The 14897-nt window shown below is 44.2% G+C and overlaps 1 protein-coding gene across 3 annotated transcripts in view; it reads right to left on the bottom strand.

Annotated features, from left to right (window-relative positions):
- The window catches only part of si:ch211-246m6.5 (von Willebrand factor D and EGF domain-containing protein), a 46681-nt gene that overhangs the window by 17261 nt on the left and 14523 nt on the right, over positions 1–14897 (bottom strand). For all 3 annotated transcript variants that reach the window (XM_050064092.1, XM_050064091.1, XM_050064090.1), the window contains exons 9-19: positions 12437–12510; positions 12051–12327; positions 11632–11834; positions 10605–11515; positions 10366–10502; positions 10114–10275; positions 9932–10036; positions 9174–9288; positions 4893–5164; positions 4500–4719; positions 4164–4301 (exon numbers count right to left, since the gene is read on the bottom strand). In XM_050064092.1, coding sequence (XP_049920049.1) covers positions 4164–4301; positions 4500–4719; positions 4893–5164; positions 9174–9288; positions 9932–10036; positions 10114–10275; positions 10366–10502; positions 10605–11515; positions 11632–11834; positions 12051–12327; positions 12437–12510 — 2614 coding nt within the window. The remainder of the gene's footprint in view (positions 1–4163; positions 4302–4499; positions 4720–4892; positions 5165–9173; positions 9289–9931; positions 10037–10113; positions 10276–10365; positions 10503–10604; positions 11516–11631; positions 11835–12050; positions 12328–12436; positions 12511–14897) is intronic.

Genomic DNA, 14897 nt, shown 5'->3' with positions numbered 1-14897 from the left:
ATGTTCCATTAGGGATGATAGCGTCTTGAAACATACACCTCGGTTTGATTTTTAGCCTGCTTACACGCCAGGTTTTGAGGCTCTTTGATTACTCAAAGGACAACAGTGGAATGGCAAGAAAGCCGCAACTCCATTGACATTTACCGTAGAAAGTCCCTATGTAAACACGAACGCTGGAGATTATTTGCAACTATTATTCAGCCCAGGTTTGTTTAACAGGCTTAAATGCTAAATACACAAGTTCCAATGCAATTGCTAGAAAAGAAAAGTGTTGGCAATGTACATCACCATGGATACCTTGTATTTGTGTGGATATATTGAAACAACACTGTGGTTAACGTGGTTGTGCTTAGGCACAAAAGCCACTTGGTTATGGGTGGGGAAAGAAACAGATTTGGGGGGCTCAAATGTCACTTGGAAACCCCGCAATGTGTTGTTAAGAAACACCCAGGTCGGCTAGAAGCGATATCTCTCATGTCAGAGTTTATTCAATGTTAATTTCCCTGTGTGCCCTAAAGCATGCTTGCTGGGCCTGAAATTGGACAACAATGTTGGAGTCACTGTCGACTGCCTATGGAAGTTGGGTTACTTATCTACTAAAAGACTAATTCTTCGAAACTGGAAGAAGCGTAAAACAGCCTGCTTCACAAGGGACTCTTGGCTGAAGGAATACCTGGACTTGCTAAACACAGAGCAGGCAGTCTGCCTGGTCATAGACGCTGATAAGGGCCTGGAAGACCACCAGAAACAGTGGGTGCGGTTACAGGATGGCTTCTCATTCAGAATGAAATAAATCTGAATGAAATCATTTGGAATTAAAGTTTTTCCAGGTAGTTTACATAAGAAATATTCATTCCGAATGAGGGTTTACACGATAGATCAGTTTAATCGCCTTTATTCGGGTCTGTGCAAGGTTTGGGGCAGGGAAGGGTTCTGATTGGATAGGGGGCAGGGCGGATGTTACGTGTTTACCAGAAGAAAACACTGTAGTCCTCACTCCGGATAACAAGATGCTTGACNATTAGGTGTTTACAAGATCACTTTTAATAGGAATGAACTTTCATTCCGAATGAAAAGGGAATTAAACTGTCCATGTCAATGCGCTCAATGTCTGTACACTACAACAGTAGCCACAGTTTAAAAGGCTTATACACAACAAATGTATGAGATGCAATGTATGTTACGTAACATTCTTAACGTCACCCTTGCATCCCCCCTGCCTCCATCTTTTTTTACCTTTCTTTTTTTGGTTACTGTGTTAAGTCTAAAAGAAAAAGGAAACACCTAGGTTTGGTGCCACAAACACTGGTGGAAATGCTGAAAAGGGTTGCCGAAAACCAATTAGTGTTGTTTTTTGTTGGTTTCAAACAGTAGTCTTCAGCTTGGCACATCTCACCAAGGTGACGCACCATCCGCCATCCCGTTAACGTTTATACTATACATATGAAATGTGCAAATGTAACATTCTTGGTTTGCAGAAATGTACAATGCCAACATTTTCTTCTGTCGCAAGCGACTCAAAAACCAATTCCACCATCGCCTTGTTGAACTTTTTGTGCAGCCAATTGCAAACTTTGTTCTCTTTGTCAACCTGTCACCGCAGCTAGCGGCAAACCAGGTAGGGCTGCCCCCGACTAAGAATTTTCTTAGTCAGCCAATAGTCGTCATTTAGGGCCATTAGTGGACTAGTCTCCCGCATGTTTATGATATTAATTTAATGATTAAATTATAGATTTTGGTGGTTTAAGTTGAAGGTGTGAGAAAGAATAGTATCAGTAACATTACAGAGAAATACAAACCGTACTAATGAACCTTCATTAATATAGGCCTATATTTTATCTACAAGTGCACGTCACACACTGAGCGAGCCGCCTGTTAATGACGCTGTGGGCTAATGGGCATGTAGCTACTTCAATGTTTCAGATGATACGTCATGTTCGAGACTAATTAAACGAGGGACTTATTAGCGATTAGCCTTTTTTTTTTGGCAGAAAGTAAGAAAACCACCTGCTTTAGCTTAAAACAAAGTGTGTCTGCAACTAACCACTGGCAAATACAATTAAAACCAACTTTAACAAGCTACATATTAGCTCTAGTTTGGAAAAGAAGATTCTTAGCTACTGGGAGCTGTGAAGCAGCTGCAGACATGCAACACTAGGAGCTTTATGAATATCAGATGTATAATTTTGTATCACAACTATTAGTGTTTACTGTGTGAATTCACGTCTGTACATATGCATGTACACAAACATGATTAGTCGGAAGCAGCTTTTCCCTCCCGCAGCGGGCTGTGTTTTCAAAGCATTAACTCCAGTTAGCACTCACTGCAATGCAAAGAGAGCACATGGAGGGAGGCGGCGGTATCAGCTGCCATCAGCCATCTGGTTTCCATTCAGCACTGTATCCCTGCTGAGTGTTCCTCGGAGACGCATGGCTGCGACGAACAAATTCACCTTCATGCTCTGGGCAGTTAGCTGATGCTCTTATCCAAAGGGATTGTGCAACAGCAGAGATATCTTGCATGCAAATAATTACATAGAAAAGTAGATTTTTATTTGTTATGCAAGACCTTAAAACTACAGAATGGCTGCACACTTTCAAAGAGCAGCAGTATCTGATGAACTTGTTAATGAGAGTCAGGCTTGGGGGTAGGAACTATCTCGTATCAGAATCAGAACCCGGCTGATTGCGAAGTTAGTTTTGTGTATGCACGTATGTGTGCACAGTTCCATGGAAAGTTATTTTGTCATACCAGTCTTAAATTCATGTTTTTGTGAAAACATTAGCAATAGTTTCAAATATTTTTTACAAGTGCATCGGAAACTGAGGGAAACATCTCACCTATTCTTAACAAAACAGTCTTAAAATTGAATATATGTGAAAGTGAAATCATTTGTTCAGACTGACATCTGTTCAGTTTTTTATCATCCCATAAACCTGAGGAGCATCTAATGTTCTCGTTGTATTCACATGACGTAATGGTCAGACTTTGTTTTATGTTCTTTGGCCGTCAGATCGAACCTGACACTGAATATCTCTTCAAATTATTATTGCTTTTTAGTTAACTGGTACGTTTCTCCACAGCAAGTTGTGGTAAGAACACAAGCAGGTTATTCATTGCCTTGCTTAAAAGTACTTTGACAAGATACAGTATGTGCTGCTGCTGTTTAACAAAGCTGCAGCCTTCAGGCCTAAAAAATGAAGCCAACACATAAGTGCCAGAAACTGCAGTTCCTCTAATGGCCACACGAGGGTGGCTCCAAAAGAAAGTAGTTTCCGAAAGACTCTCATGTTAAAATGTCCAACGTTACAGCAGAAATAAACATGTTTACAGCCTGGTACAAAACAGTTTTGGTCTCTACGGCTAATTTCAACATCCATGACAACTGTACAGGGGATAGCTTTTTATATAACTCACCTATTTAAATGTTATTAAGGCTTAAAACTACACAAGTCGCAACCATAGCAACAACATAACATAGCATAACCCCAAATTCACAGAGTATAGGCGTGATCGTAGCTGTCAAAATTTCAGCTTGTGTTCAGGTCATGAAAGTCAACTGACCCTTTGCTAAGTCCCGCCCCTGGAAGCTAGCTTGTAGTCCCCTCTGTCTACTTGTCTCTGGAATCACTATTTCATTTTGTTTTCATGGTTTTAAGCCTGTTTTTGCGAAGGAATATTGCATGAGCATTATCACAGTTTACCATAGCTGTACTTTGCTAACCAGGCTAGTAGCTAGCTAGCATTAGGGTAATCTCGACCCTCTTGTCCAACTTTTTGCTGCATTCAAATGGAACTCATGTGCTTGTGTTTACGACATGGGAAGTTGTGCACATGGAGTTGTGAAAATTTCCACTTATAAGGTCATGAACGCCAGAAGAGGGGGGTAAATTTCCACTTATAAGGTCATGAACGCCAGAAGAGGGGGGTGTCCATACAGACTCTTCTCGTGGACGTGGTAAATGCAACCCCATTTGAATGCAGCAATGGTCACTCGTGGCTCCAAAAATCCAAGATGGCGATGGCCAAAACACCGACCTATAGAGTTCACAAACTAATTGTTGACGTCACAGTGGCTAAGTCCATTTCTTTATGGTCTTATTAATATATGAAAATTGTCTTAGCAGCCGTCCTGATAAAAATGCAGTGGGCTCATGCTTACCTGTGCATATTGTCCCATTACCCACCATGCCTGTGGGGCATGGCCCGCAGCCATAGGAGCCAAAGCTGTTGATGCACTGGACTCCTGGGAAACACGGCTTCCTTTCACACTCATTGATGTCTTCCAGGCACGTTATACCTGCCAAAAACACGCACACAGCGAAATAGTTTATGCGATCATAAACCATAACTGACATGACATTGATCCTCTACACCTGCAAATACGTGATGCCAGAAGGGCTCGACATAACCTGCTTTCTGTGAGCTTCAAAAATCAAAGGCTCTACTTTTGTGGATTCAGGTAGATGGATTTTAGTGGCTTTCACCAACTTGTTACCTCTCAGTCCCACAGGACACTCGCACCTGTACCCACTGGCTGTGTTAATACACTTGCCAACTGCGCAAGGGGCCGACAGACATTCGTCCACATCTTCGTTGCAGAGGTCGCCCTGCCTACCCTCAGGACACACACACAGGTACTTCCCACTGCCTGCTGGAAAATTGACATCCGTTACACAGGTACCTCCGTTCTTACACCCACATGGCACCACGTCAATCTGTGTTACAGATGGGAAAGAAAGAGACACTGCTGAGGCATTGTTATCCTCCCACTTATGCCGTTATGTAGGCGTTAATGTCTCCTAAAATTAAGACCACATTTCCCATAAATCCTACTGTCTCCTGCACCTTTCCCTCTGATCGTCCTGATCTCTCCCTCTGCGGCTCTTACCTTCACGGTGGAGGTGCTCTGGGCGTTGCACTCGTCTGACAGCGTGAAGCGAAACGAGCTACTCGACTGACGCCCCTCCACCTCAGGAAAAGATGGGACCCTCCAGATAAGAAGGCCGGCAGGGGAGAGGACGGCATCCTTTGGCCCCTCCTCCAGCTGGAAGAGGAGGGCCGAGCCCTCGGGGTCTGATGCTGCAAACTGGAACACAAAGTTCTCCCCGGTAAATGTCCGCAGGGCGCTTTGAGGCTGGTGGAAGGCCGGCGGCTCATTGACTGAGGGCAGAGGAGGAAAAACATGTACAAATACCACATACTTTCAAAAACAATAGAATTACCGCCTCTGCAAAACCGTCAAGTTGCCATTACAGTTTCCATCCATGTCTGTGAAAACATGGATGCTTCACACACAGAAGATCTATACAGTCAACACAGTTTCAAGATTAGAGTCACCAATTCAGTATCTGACCAAATGTCTCCCCTTCTGTTCCTGAGATATGACGTTAAATAATGGCCAGAAAAGTTTTTTTTGCAGAACGCTATGATGTCACAGTGAAGTTGACCTTTGACCTTTTGAATATAAAATGCCATCACTTCATCATTTTATCCTGTTAGACATTTGTGTGGAATTTTGTCATAATTAGTGAATGAATTCTTGAGTTATGGCCAAAAACATGCTTTGTGAGGTCACCGTGACCTTGCCCTTCAACCTTTGACCACCAAGTTCTAATCGGTTTACTCTTGAGTCCAAGTGGACGTTTGTGCCAAATTTGAAGAAATTCCCTAAGGGCCCGCTTGAGATATCATGTGACCTTGACTTTTGACCTTTAACCACCAAATTCTAATCAGTTCATGTCTGACGCAAAGTGGATGTTTGTGCCAGAGTTTTTAAAAATTCTTGAGATATCACATTCACAAGAATGTGATGGATATAAGGTTGCGGTGATCTTGGCTTTCGACCAGTTCATTGCTGAATCCAGGGAAACATTTGTGCCAAATTTGAAAAAGTTCCCTCAAGGCCTTCTTGAGATATCATGATCATGAGAGTAAGAGAGACGCAAGGTCAATGTGACCTTTGACTACCAAAGTCTAATCAGTCTATTCCTGAGTCGAAATAGATGTTTGTGCCAAATTTGAAGAAATTCCCTAAAGGCCCGCTTGAGATATCATATGACCTTGACTTTTGACTTTTAACCACCAAATTCTAATCAGTTCATGCCAGACGCAAAGTGGATGTTTGTGCCAGATTTTTTTAAAAATTCTCTCCAGGTGTCCTTGAGATATCACATTCACAAGAATGTGAGGGATATAAGGTCACGGTGATCTTGGCTTTCGACCAGTTCATTGCTGAGTCCAGGGAAACATTTGTGCCAAATTTGAAAAAAGTTCCCTCAAGGCCTTCTTGAGATATCATGTTCACAAGAAAACAAGGCATGAGGTCACAGTGACCTTGACTTTTGACCTTTAACCACCAAATTCTAATGAGTTTATGCCTGACGCAAAGGGGATGTTTGTGCCAGATTTTTTTTTTTAACTCTCTCGAGGTGTCCTTGAGATATCACATTCACAAGAATGTGAGGGATATAAGGTCACGGTGATCTTGGCTTTCGACCAGTTCATTGCTGAGTCCAGGGAAACATTTGTGCCAAATTTGAAAAAATACCCTGAAGGCATTTTTGAGATATAACATTCACAAGAATGAGACAGATGAGGTCACAATGACCTTGACCGCTGGCCCATGATCCCTAAAATCTAATCATCCTAATGAGTCCAAGTGGACATCTGTGCCACATTTGAAGAGATATTGCATTGACGAGAATGGAACAGATAGACGGACAACCTGAAAACATGGCAATAGTTGTTCCTTTCCTAATTACATTACATTGACAACTACAAGTCTTAGTGTTTTATGGCAGAATCTACTTCCTGTCCTGAAATAAACTCCTTCATGTGAGCTTGCTTTGACAAAAACATTCCTCCAGGCTGTTCCTGGTAGAGCCATTGTAAACACCCATGTCCATATCTGGAGGTGTTTCCAGCTTTTCTTTCCAAACTGAGCTCTCGACGGCCATGTCAACCAGATCATGTAGCATCCACTTCCTGAGATCACGCTCTCCCCCACAGATGTTCAACAGGAGGAAAGTGATGATAATCCCAGGGAACACCTGCTCAGCATGACGGTCATATGTTAAGAAACTGACTAATACGATTATTGCTGTTACTGAATTCCAAACCTCACAGTCTAGAACTACGTCGGGCAACTTGGTGAGATACTTGTATGCCATTGCAGAGTACCATTGTTGTTGAGAAACCTTTTAAAATGACCGCCCTGAGGAAATTCAGGTTTTAATGTGGGACTAAACGACGTGTTATCCTGCGCATTTATCGCAGTGCTCAGCTATCAAAGCCTCACTAAACTGACTTGTGTTTCGTTGAGTGTGACTAAGAATGACTGTCAGTCTGTGTAGCCGTAGTAACAAACCATGTGATTTACCCCCGCTGCTCCCCTCTGTCTCAGAGTGGTTAAGCGACAGGTCAGGGCATGCTGGGAAACCTAAATCTCCGCTCCTTTGATCTGCTAATGGGGACAAACAGGACCACAGTTGGACAGCTACCTCGCTAACAGCCAACCACGACTGTCACGGCAATCATGCAGTAAGATAAATGCTGTTCTCCCTGTAATTCATCATTAGTGGGCTACAAGCTGAGACAAAAACACCTCCTGGAGGTCTGAAACACTGGTTCCCAACCCAACCCCAAACTAAGTGAGATATTGTATGGATTTCATATTATATTCAATGCATAACAATCATAACAAACCCACCCTGCCTTTAACCTGAGTTTATTTTTTTGTTAAGTTTTATGTCTTAAATAGTAATCCGAACTTTTAAAATAGCAATTTTATTCAGTTTTCTTCACAGAAATCAACAAAATGCTGAGATATAGACCAACTGTTCAGGCAGCTCACATCCCAGCTACATCAGCTGATCTCAAGCAACTCAATCAGCTGATGGAAGGGAGTCAGCTGATAGATCACATGATTCCTTTCTATGCAACCAATTGGCGAATCTCATTCAGGGCGCCCTGTTTAAACTGCTCTGGCCTGCCTACTGTTGCCGCTTCCTCTGGAAGCTGCTTTGCAACCTGCCTCCACCCCAGCTCACCCTTTTCATGCTGTGTCTGACTTATCAATGTCATTTCTGTTTGTCATTGATGCTGCTCTGTTCTGTTCCCGAGGGGTCTTTGCTGCTGCTCTCTCTGCCTCGGGCTTTCCATGTAGGCATGTGGAAGGGCAGAGAGGTGTGCTCTCTCTCTGCCATAAGGCTTTACATGTAGGCGTGTAGAAAATCTTTCCATGTAGGCATGTGGAAGGGCAGAGAGGTGTGCTCTCTCTCTGCCATAAGGCTTTACATGTAGGCATGTAGAAAATCTTTCCACGTAGGCACGTGGAAGGGCAGAGAGGTGTGCTCTCTCTCTGCCTTAGGCTTTCTGCATAGACCTAGGAAAGGCAGAGAGGCCCCAGAACAGCGCCATACCGCCAAATATGATAATGCAAATGGAAATAAAGTTTTCTTTGACTAAAGTTGTCCAAACTTAAATGTACTTTCTAAAAGTTGTCTTACATCCTAGTGGTGTTTTGGCAACTCCATCTGGGGGTCAGGACCAAGGAAATAAAAATTTCGTTGTATGCTTTAGGATTTCCCATCACTGAAACTATGGGTTTCGCAATTTTTTAGTATTGACAATAACACTGATATTTAGAGAGAGCAAGTTGCAGCAAGTTTGGAAACCCTGAGGGGTGAGTGGAGACGCATTGCCCATGTTTAAATAGAGTCAGCAGGCTAAAAGGGAGACAGGACAATCTTGTCCACATATTTTTGGCCATAGGGTTTACTTATACTTTTATATAAGTGCTGTGTCTCAATATTGGATATTTCCATTCGTACACTTCCATGTAGTACACTGTGTAAACTATGTACTTAAGAGTTTCATGGTCCCCATCCCTTTTGCTACATAACCGAGATGGCGACCACTGAGGGTGAGAAGTGTCTCGTGTTCCACACTCAACTTTTTGACTGTTATGAGTAAACCATCCGAGTTAATGACATAAAAGACATAACAGACGTGCACATCCCAAAACTCTTTAAGGCAGGTGCTGGACGAAAAGAAAAGCCATAACACCATAGCTCCCTCAAGAGTTTTTTGCCTGATAACCTGTTGACTATGTGGATTCACCAAGGGCAAATTATGTATGGTTCTGTTGATGACGTATCTCTTTTCGTACCTTGATTCACAGACCAGGTGAATTTGGAGGTGTCGGGGTCACAGAGGAGGCAGGGGCTGCTGGGATTGGAGTCTCCCTCTGCGAAACACATCCCATCGATGTTACACGTCCTCTCCTGGCAACCAGAAAGTACAAAAGGTTTGTTTGCGTACTCATATTTACAACACTGTTTAAAAATGCCAAAGCAGCTTCCAGAAATTACAGCAATATAAACATATTTCTTCAAGCTGTTTATTTTCCTTCAGTGGTTTTCTCTGGAGGAGCCAGGTACACAACAGGAAATCTGCTCCATCTCTGCTTCGGCTAATTCAATTTAGTTCAGCTTTGGCAGGCACATGCAGATCTCTGAGTGTCTGCAGTCGCATGTTGTCCTGTCTCTGTTCCCATAAAAAGCACTTCCAGTAACAACACGGCCCTCTCTGCACCTTTGTTGGGTTTTTAAAAAGCCAGCTGCTGCATGTTTGGAGGAAGGGAAATCACACTGTCTCTGGTTTAGTCATTCAACAAGTTACAAGTTGTTCAGAGCGCTGATTCTGCAGCCCTAACAGAGCATATAAAACGCTTCGCTGCACTTTTCCTCTAAACACCACTGAATCACATCTGTCTCCTAAATCTGTTACACAAATACACAAACACTAGTGAGTCCAAATTTTCCCAACAAGTGACCTGCTACGTCCATTATTTTATACAGTTTATGATGTGGAGGAGATTAACAACTGGACATGGAGGAAAACGCTTCTTTTTTGTATGCGAGTTACCTTTAACTTACAGAGTCCTGAGCGCGATGCGTCGCACACCTGGCAAACGCCATCGTAGATCGTCAGCACCTTGGCCTGGCTGTACTGGGAGCCATCGTTGGTGACCTGGGACAGGAAAGAGAGGAGCTGACATGACATGACTAAACATCCACCGACAAACAAGAAAAGATCTGAGACGTTACCTTAATCTCCCAGCGTGCGTATGGTTTGTCGTCCATCATGAAGTCTTCTGTGTTGACGGCTGTGTTGCTCAGAGATGGCACGGCGCAGTCTAAAGCCTTGGAGCTGAGGAAGGTGGCTTTTGTTCTCTGTTTTTCCCCTGGAACCCAAACTCCGTTCATGTACTGTGGGGGCAGATTAACGCAGTTCAGAGGACATATCGTGAAAACCTCTTGAAGGCATTCAGCCTGACCTTTGACCTTGCCTTTCCTTACCTTAAGTCTGTTGGCGTGGCAGCTGAGGTCAGGAGAGTCGATGAAGCCGAGGCCAAACACTCGAACGCTGCGACAGTTGAAGGTGCGGATGTCACACAGTCCACCGTTCTCCAAATCTGTTATTTCTAATGGCTGGCCTGTCAGAGGAGACATAATAATGATTCTACAGTTGTAGCAAAACATAATCATTGACCTTCTTTACCAATTACGGACTGGAGCAAGAGCCTCTGGGTACTCACTGATGGCCAGGCTGCAGTCGTAGAAGCTGTGGCTGGGGTAACACTGGCAGCCCCACTCTGTACACTCTCCATTTCCGTTGCAAAAGTTGGGGCAGCGCAGCGCTGTCACCACCTCCCTGGACGTTCCTGGATGACCAGACACCTCCAAGGCTCTCAGGGTCCGGTTTTCCAACAGCCTCCTCTCGCACTCATTCTCCAGGTACGGCAGCAGCGCCTCCTCCCAGCCCAGGTCGTCTTTGAGCTGCAGGTCCAGAATGCAGAGATCCACTGCCTCGTCCAGGCGGCGTCCCAGTAGTCCTCGGCACACGGCGCCAACGGTGGAGTTGGCCAAAGCGATCTGGCACACCTCCAGAGCTTTGGCGGAGGTCAGGCCGCTCGGTGTGGGCCACTCAGGCTGCACCTCTGGCCGGGCTTCCGCCAAGTGATCCTCAGGGAAGAAGTAGGCTAGGTTCTCCAGATCGGCCTGGCTGAGGCTCTGAGTCGTGAAGACAGGCTTAAATTCAAATGACGCCTGTCTCTTTGGCCTGTCAGTGGAAAGCAGAAGATCCTCCCTGAACTCACCGTCCAGTTCAAGACCACCGTCACTGTTTTGATTGTTCCCGGTGTGAAACCCAAGGTGCCTCCTCTCCAGAGGATGACTTCTAAAGGCAGACATATCCAGGATGCTTTCCTCCCTCTCTGGACTCTTGATGTATTCCACTGTTGTGTCCATAGAGGGGAACACAGATGTGTAATCCACATTATTGTATGCTATGCAGTCGGAGTGAGCGGAAGGATCGTACAAGTTCCTCATCCCTCTGCCGGTGTGATGGGAAGTGCTGTATCCTTTTTGGCACTGACAGAAGGGCCTCTTGACCTCTTGCGTCGTCCCAGGAGGTGTCTTGTCAAATAAACTCTCACCGGGTGCTATCCTAGCACACGCACAAAAGAAAGGAAAACCACAGGAACAAAAAGCTCTGTGAGGAATCTGCCTTTTCAGGTTCAAAACAATCACATCAATTTTAATCTTTATTTGTCTCAGACTGACCTCCAGCTCTCTATGAAGCGATGCAGGTCATCAGGACCATAGGAGCCACCATCGGAGCCCTGGAAGTCGTTGTTGCCATTGCGGTCGAAGGTGCCGCAGAGGCCCTGCGTGTTGCTGTAGTCAACGCTGGGCGCCCGTACGGACAGGCTCATCCCCCAATCGCCAACATCGGCCCTAACAAAGGCCCCGGAGGGAAAGATCAACTACGAGAGGAGAGTCACATCCAGCAGTGCATTAACATAATCTCCTCATGCAGGAGAAATGAACATTTAGACCCTAAAAGAACGGCGCATTCTTGATCAAATTTATATGATGGATGTATTTAAAGTCAAGATCCCTCATGCATTTGATTTGGAAGCACAGCATTGACTGATTTTCCAAACAATTCTGCACCAGTGTGAAAATGTTCGGATACCTACGGTGACCTTCTTCCCCTGGTGGGACTCCAGCACCCTGACTCCACTGCCCTCCCTGTCACCTAGGTTCTTCAGGGTGAGCTGTGGCCTGGTTTCCTGTGGCTGGCCGTTGCACATGTCAAAGATGGCAATATCGTTTCCCTCTCGCACTGCTAGCCCACAGTTGCAGGCGACAGCGTAGTGCCGGCTGCCACAGTCCCACTGGCGAGAGTGGACCTCAAACTCCCTGACGAGGCTCCGGTAAAGGACAAAAGTGCCGGTCTGGTGGTTTTCATAACGCCTGCACAGCAGAATGAGAGAAGGACATACAGATATATCAACGTCTGAGCCAGACTGGAACTCAAATTACCATTTGACGGCCGCTGATAACTGATGAATGGGTAAATTACCTGCCGTCTAGTGTAATGACATGTGGGTCAGTCAGAGAGTAGCAAATGGAAGTAGGAACGTCCTGGACCGTGACCTGGGGGAAGATGGTAAGGAGAACAAAGATAAGGGGGGCTCCAGGCTGTGACCCCTTGACCTTGAGCTTTGATGTTTTCACCCAGTACAGATGGGAAAACTCCTCTCGGCAGGCTCCTCAGAGACACACTGTTTGGAGGGCTGACATCATGTCTTACATAATGTAATGGCTTGTGTGGAGGCAGCTAATGACTACGCAGAACATTGCTCTTTAAACATGATGTCGACTCATCAAACAGGCACACTTTTGGCCCTCAACCCCCACCGTCCCTTCCAGTTTTATAAAGCACCATATAACTGTGTGTACATGTAAACAGTCTAACAGAGAGACCTGTGATTAGAGCCATCTTTCTAATTAAAGTAATAGTTAGATAATTATATCACATTGCTCTTCATTGTTCATTTAGTTTGGGACCCTGGTGCCCTCTTAAGAAGTTCAGGATGCCACTCCTGGAATCCCCAAGGACCACTGGAACCTCCCTAAAGACCCTTTGGGCACCCTCAACTGGTCCAGGAACCCCTTTAACGACTTTGTCCTATGCAGTTTGCATACCACAGCACCCTAACATCAAGAATCCATGGCACCCAATTACCTTTGAAGCATCCAAAAAGAGCCCTGGTTACGCAAAGACTGCTTTTATTTGTTCAATGACCCTGAGGAACGGATTGGAAAGAGAGGATGGAGAAGGCGACATGTGTGCAGTGGTCTCATGAATAGTTGGTCCATGTTTGTTTTTTGGGTAAAAAAAAAATTTAATCCGCATTTTTGATTCTACTGTTTATTTCTGTTGTGTATTGTGCAGCACCCTCCGTTAATGACACATCCATGATATCAGTGGTTCCGCTTAAAACTGGTAACATCAAGGTTCCAAGACCACCTGGTCTCACTCCGAAGTCATCAAAATCCGGTATTGGGCAGTGACTTGCAGCGTCACAGACTGACGATAAAAGCCATCCTTTAAGGTCAGTATGATACGCGGCCGGTCATCATTATTGTTTAGCCGCGCTCGGCGGCATCAGGGGGAAACGCAACTGGACAAGAACGAAGGTTAAGGCGGCAAAAGTCATGTGTTTTTGTTGCCTAAACTTAACCACATGTTTTTGTTGCCTAAACCCAATCATGTGTTTTTGTTGCCTAAATCCATCCACGTGTTTTTGTTGTCTAAACCCAACCATATGTTTTTGTTGCCTAAACCTAGTCATGTGTTTGTTGCCTAAACCTGGGCATGTGTTTTTGTTGCCTAAACCCAACCAAGAGTTTTGTTGCCTAAACCCAACCATATGTTTTTGTTGCCTAAACCTAGTCATGCGTTTTTGTTGCCTAAACCCAACCATGTGTGTTTGTTGCCTAAACCTAGGCATGTGTTTTTGTTGCCTAAACCCAACCAAGAGTTTTGTTGCCTAAACCCAACCATGTGTTTTTGTTGCCTAAACCTAGTCACAGGTTTTTGTTGCCGAAACCTAACCATGTGTTTATATTGCCTAAACCTAGTCATGTGTTTTTGTTGCCTAAACTTAACCACATGATTTTGTTGCTTAACCTAGTCATGTGTTTTTGTTGCCTAAACCTAGTCACATGTTTTTGTTGCTGAAACTTAACTACATATTTTTGTTGCCTAAACCTAGTCACATGTTTTTGTTGCCGAAACTTAACCACATGGTGTTGTTGCCTAAACCCAACCACATTTTTGTTGCCTAAACTTAACCACGTTTTTGTTGCCTAAACTTAACCACATGATTTTGTTGCCTAAACCCAACCATGTGTTTTTGTTGCCTAAACCTAGTCATGTGTTTTTGTTGCCTAAACCCAACCACGTTTTTGTTGCCTAAACTTAACCACGTGATTTTGTTGCTTAACCCAACCATGTGTTTATGTTGCCTAAACCCAACCATGTGTTTTTGTTGCCTAAACCCAACCACAAGTTTTTGTTGCCTAAACTTAATCACATGATTTTGTTGCTCAACCCAACCATGTGTTTATGTTGCCTAAACCTAACCATGTGTTTATGTTGCCTAAACCTAACCATGTGTTTTTGTTGCCTAAACCCAACCACGTTTTTTTTGCCTAAACTTAACCACATTTTTGTTGCTTAACCCAACCATGTGTTTTTGTTGCCTAAACTTAACCACATTTTTGTTGCTTAACCCAACCATGTGTTTTTGTTGCCCAAACCCAACCACGTTTTTGTTGTCTAAACCCAACTATGTGTGTTTGTTGCCTAAACCTAATCATGCGTTTTTGTTGCCCAAACTTAACCATGTGTGTTTGTTGTTGAAGGAATAAAATGTCATTTCGTCTTGTTGTACCGATGTAGTGCTTTTATTTTGAAAGAGACTGCATGTAAACTGTAAATTTCCTGTGAAAACAGAAGTGTATTTTGAAAACAG

This window comes from Epinephelus moara, chromosome 16 (assembly GCF_006386435.1).
Source record: "Epinephelus moara isolate mb chromosome 16, YSFRI_EMoa_1.0, whole genome shotgun sequence".
Classification (NCBI taxonomy): domain Eukaryota; kingdom Metazoa; phylum Chordata; class Actinopteri; order Perciformes; family Serranidae; genus Epinephelus; species Epinephelus moara.
This window is presented reverse-complemented; position numbering and strand designations above follow the sequence as displayed.